General features: G+C 42.9%; 1 protein-coding gene across 1 annotated transcript in view; it reads left to right on the forward strand.

Annotated features, from left to right (window-relative positions):
* LOC135089977 (uncharacterized) overlaps nt 1–632 on the forward strand; it is an 8,755-nt gene extending 8,123 nt beyond the window's left edge. Inside the window, exon 2 of the mRNA XM_063986165.1 lies at nt 107–632. Coding sequence (XP_063842235.1) covers nt 107–632 — 526 coding nt within the window. The remainder of the gene's footprint in view (nt 1–106) is intronic.
* Nucleotides 633–4,923: the final 4,291 nt, after the last annotated feature.

The raw sequence follows: 4,923 nt of genomic DNA on the forward strand, positions 1-4,923 counted from the left end.
TACCCACAGAAAAGGCCTTTATTGGGATGAGCAGAACCCTAAAAAAAGACCCAGAAAGACTCCCCACCAGAAGACCTCAGGAGGACTGTAGAAACTCTCCATGAAGACCCCAGGAAGACCCCTTGAAAGATTCCAGGAAGACTCAGAGGAGGGCCCTAGAAGGATCCCCAGGAAGACCCAAGGAAGACCCCAGAGAAACCCTGAAAAAAAAAACAAAGGAAACACCTCCAGGAAGACGGCCAGGAAGACCCCAGGAAGGACCCAAGAAAAAAACAGGAAGACCCACCAGGAAGAACCCCAGGAAGACCCAGCAAGACCCCAGGAAAGACCCAAGGAAATACCCAAGGAAAGACTCCAGAAAGACCCACAGAAAGACTAGTAGGACCCCAGGAAGATCCCAGAGAGCTCCACCAGGAAGACCCCAGGAAGACCCCCAGGAAGACCCCCCCCCCCAGAAAGACCCAAAGAAGACCCCAGGAAGATCAAGGAAGACCCCAGAAACCTCCACCAGAAAGAACCCAAAGAAGACCCAAGAAAGGCAGCCAGGAAGACCCCAGGAATACCCCAAGGACACAGAAACACCCCAGCTAGGACCCAGCGAAATCCCACAAGACCCAACAAACCCAACCTAGACCCCAACAAACCCCCCAAAAAAGACTCCAGGAAGATCATAAAGACACAGGAACACCCCAACTAGACCCCACTAGATCCTATTTGACCCAACACACACCTAACCCCAACACAGTTTATCCTGGACCGCAACAAAATTCCCAAAAAGACCCCCAATCAGTCCCTGAAGACCTAGAAACATCCCAGCTAGACCCCTTGAGACCCCAACAAAGCCACACTAACGCAAACACACCCAAACCCAACAAAATCAATCACAGACCCTAACCAGACCCAAAAAAGACCCTAAAGACCACAGAAATCCACAAAAAGGACCCTAATCAGACCCTACGCACGTGGAAACACCCCAATTGGACCCCAGCTAGACTAGAGAAGGCAGCGAGTGGCACCTTTCTGGCGGCCTCGCACACCATCACCACCACCACCACCGCCGCCGCCACCACCGCCACTGTATTGATCCCCAGCCTCACCAAGGGCTCCTCCCTCTCCAGCAGCTTCCTCGGTCACGGCGCCCCTCGTAGTATGCCTCTATGGATCAAGATTCTGCTAATAACACGTCCTATGCTAAGATTATCCTACTGCTGTCACCATTTGTGCGCCTATCCTAACACTGTCCCATTGCTGTCACCATTTGTATGCTTGTCTGTGCTCGCTAAAATGCCCCTCATTGCTAAATTCTCCTGCAGAAGTTGTATTTGTAGAAGATCATGTCCTAAGCTGTATGGGGTGTTGGGTGATGGGCGAACAGTGTCAGTCAGTCAGTCATAAGCCACACTAGGATTGACTGACTGACTGACTGACTGACTGACTGACTGACTGACTGACTGACTTATAAATGAGGTATTATAGGGGACAAAATGACTCATCCAAGAGATATTGATAAGCTGACTGATTGACTGGTTGACTGGCTAACTGATTGACTGGCTGATTGACTGAGTGAAGGGCTGACTAGCTTAGGAATGGGATTATATGACCTGACATAGTGAAAGAATGGGGATAAACTGTATTTCAAGAGTTTATTAGCTAAGTGACTGACTGACTGACTGACTGACTGACTGATGGACTGATTGATTGACTTGAGAATGGAATAGTTTTGAGTCATATAATTGAGAGGGTAGTGGAAAAATAGTGTTTGAAGAGTTGATTAGCTAACTGACTAACTAACTGACTAACTGACAGGGCGACTGACTGACTGACTGACTGACTGAATGATGGACTGATTGACTGACTTGAGAATGGGATAATTTTGAGTCATATCATTGGGAAAGAAGGAGAAAAATAGTGTTTAGAGAGTTGATTAGCTAACTGACTGACTGACTGACTGACTGACTGACTGATTGATTGATAGACTGATTGACTGACTTGAGAATGGGATAATTTTTAGTCATATCATCGAGAAGGAAGGGGAAAATAGTGTTTAAAGAGTTGATTAGCTAACTGAGCTAACTGATTGACTTAAAAATGAAATCATATTGCATTTTATTACAAAGAGAGAAACAATATGAGTAAATATGAGTCTTTTAAGAGAAACTGATTAAGTAACTGATTCACTGACTGACTGACTGACTGATTTAAGGAGTCCAGATACCCGAGATACTACGTCGTCATGTTTAAATGGGGAAAAATGGACATTCAAGAGAAACTGACAGACTGACTGACTGACTGACTGACTGATTGACTGACTGACTGGCTGACTGACTGACTGATTGGCTGGTTGGCTGACTGACTGATGGACTGATTGGCTGGATGGCTGATTGGCTGGCTGGCTGGCTGGCTGACTGACTGACTGACTGACTGACTGAACAACTGACTGACTGACTGACTGACTGACTGACTGACTAACTGACTGACTGACTTAGGCGCTACGGAACCGGAATCAGAGAGAGAGAGAGAGAGAGAGAGAGAGAGAGAGAGAGAGAGAGAGAGAGAGAGAGAGAGAGGTGAACTATCGAAAAAAAGCGTACATTTAATACTTTCGCAGCATAGCAGAACACTCCCGGCACAGACTTTGATGAATATAACTGTGCATATTCAAAGGAAATATTATTGGCTATAACGAAGTGTCACTAAATCCTAACTGGAAGAGAAAAAGGGAGAAAAAGCACCACACTCGCTCAAAAAGGAATTCAAAAGAGAAAGACAAGAAGAAAAGTACTAAATTTGTTGAAAAGGAATGTAAAAAACAAATAGAGACAAAAAGATCGTCTAAAAAGGAATGAAAAACAAGAAAACAGAAAAACAAGAAAATAATATACTCGTTGAAAAGGGAACGTAAAAACAGCAATAACTGTAAATAAATAAATAAATAAAACAAGAAAAATACTGTCTATGTCACAGAAACGGCCACACTCAAAGACTGGACTTCTGAGTGTCTAGGAAGATCTGTAAACACAATGTAACACACACACACACACACTTAACTAATGGTTTAAATTTCATTTTGTTTTATTATATTCTATTTTTTTCTTATTTTTTTTTCTACTTTATCTTTTCATTTTTTCCTTTTTTTATTGTTAACCTATTTTATTTTGTTATTTTATTTTACGTTACTTTATTTTAACAGCTTTCCAAGGTTCATCGTATTTCAGTCCACACTTATAGTACTCTCTCTCTCTCTCTTTCTTTCTCCTACACGAGTACACATAAGCCAAACACAATCAGAGACAGTACCTCAGGAAAACACCCACATTTTCCCCTCGTCTCCTGCACCTCGCCACTCCTACAGGCATTAAATTGGGAGACTTGCATATTCATGGGTCATTATTTACATACAAATTATCCTCTTAGAATGCATGTAGTTTCCGACTTTCACCCTAAATTGGCTGAAAAATATACGAATAAATCAAAATATGAAGGTTGTATTTGGGTTTGGGGTTTTAATAAATGAATGATGCTTACTCTCGTTAGAATGTGCGTGGTTACTGACTTTCGTCCTAAATCGACTGAAAATTATGAGTAAATTAAAATATGGAAGTTGTATTAGTTTTCATAACTTTACAGATAAGATAATGTTGGTCTCCTTAAGAATGTACGTACGTAAGTAGTTTTAATTCCGATTCTCGCCGTAAATTTACTAAAAATATTAAGTGCAAAGTTAAAATACCCAGGTTGCATCAGTCTTCAGGTTAATGGTTGTTTAACAGAAGCAAGGCGCACTTGTCTGTAATTTTGGGTGATGCTACAAAACCTCCGTAACTCACTAATCTGATACACAAAAATTTCCGCTTCAGTAAAAATTAACACATACCTTGTAGCCACGGTGACTGTCAGTGTCTGTCAGTCTTATTGTGATTGTTTGGGTGATGTACTGGAGCTACAGGCTGTAATGGCACTGCTTGGGTGTACTGGGGCCTGTCTGGAGATTTCTGGTTATGGATGTACTGGGACTGCGTGGGTTGTGCACTCTCCACCTTGGCGAGACTCATCTGATGCACCAAATCTACAGAACCAATGAAGTCAAGATTCTGTCCAACCATTCACTGTTTGATTCTGACTTGTAGATGATACCCAGGTTGATGCACGGTTTAGATAAGTACACAGGTAATCCTCTAGTACTGCTTCCTATGTCGGTGATCTAAGTAAAGTACTGAAGACAGGATACAGCTGGTGCCGCCATTCATGCGGCACGCCGTGGTGTAAACAGACCCTGCTCACGAGGACACCATAGTGGCGCAACCAAATTTTCTTGGTGGCGTTACCTTTTTTTTTTTTTTTTTTCTGGCCTCGTACAAAAACGGCTTCCTGCGCCATCCAAATTTGACCGCGCTGTCAGATGTGGTGACGCGGCTAAGTCTGAATGGTTACACTTGAATCACCGCAAACATGGTGACGTGAAGAGCGCATTAAATCTAGGAACTGCATTAAATTTGTTGAGGTTTTCCAGGGTGCTTTCGTGATTCGCGTGGTAATCAACAAGCTACGGTGGGAATTATTAGGATTTTCAAGATTGTTTTCATGACTCGAGGGGTAACTGAACAAGCTCCAATGGGAATTACAGGGGTGTTCAAGGTTCTCATGGGAGTTTTCAACCTTGCTTTCATGATTCTGATAGTTTCACAGGCCCAGGGGGAAATTACCTTGGTTTTTGAAAGGATGCGCTTTCATGACCGCAATAATAGTCTACATCACTGAAAAGAAAAAAAAAATGCGAACCCAACTAATCACCTCTGTGGCCTTTGAAAGCAGTCTTAATGAGAACAAAGTGGTTCAAGGTGCAGGCCCCGCCACACACTGTACCCACGTATTCACTCTCCACCTAAGGCCTTAATTACAACTCACCCCAATTAAGACACAACA

This window comes from Scylla paramamosain, chromosome 34 (genome assembly GCF_035594125.1).
Source record: "Scylla paramamosain isolate STU-SP2022 chromosome 34, ASM3559412v1, whole genome shotgun sequence".
Taxonomy (NCBI): Eukaryota; Metazoa; Arthropoda; class Malacostraca; order Decapoda; family Portunidae; genus Scylla; species Scylla paramamosain.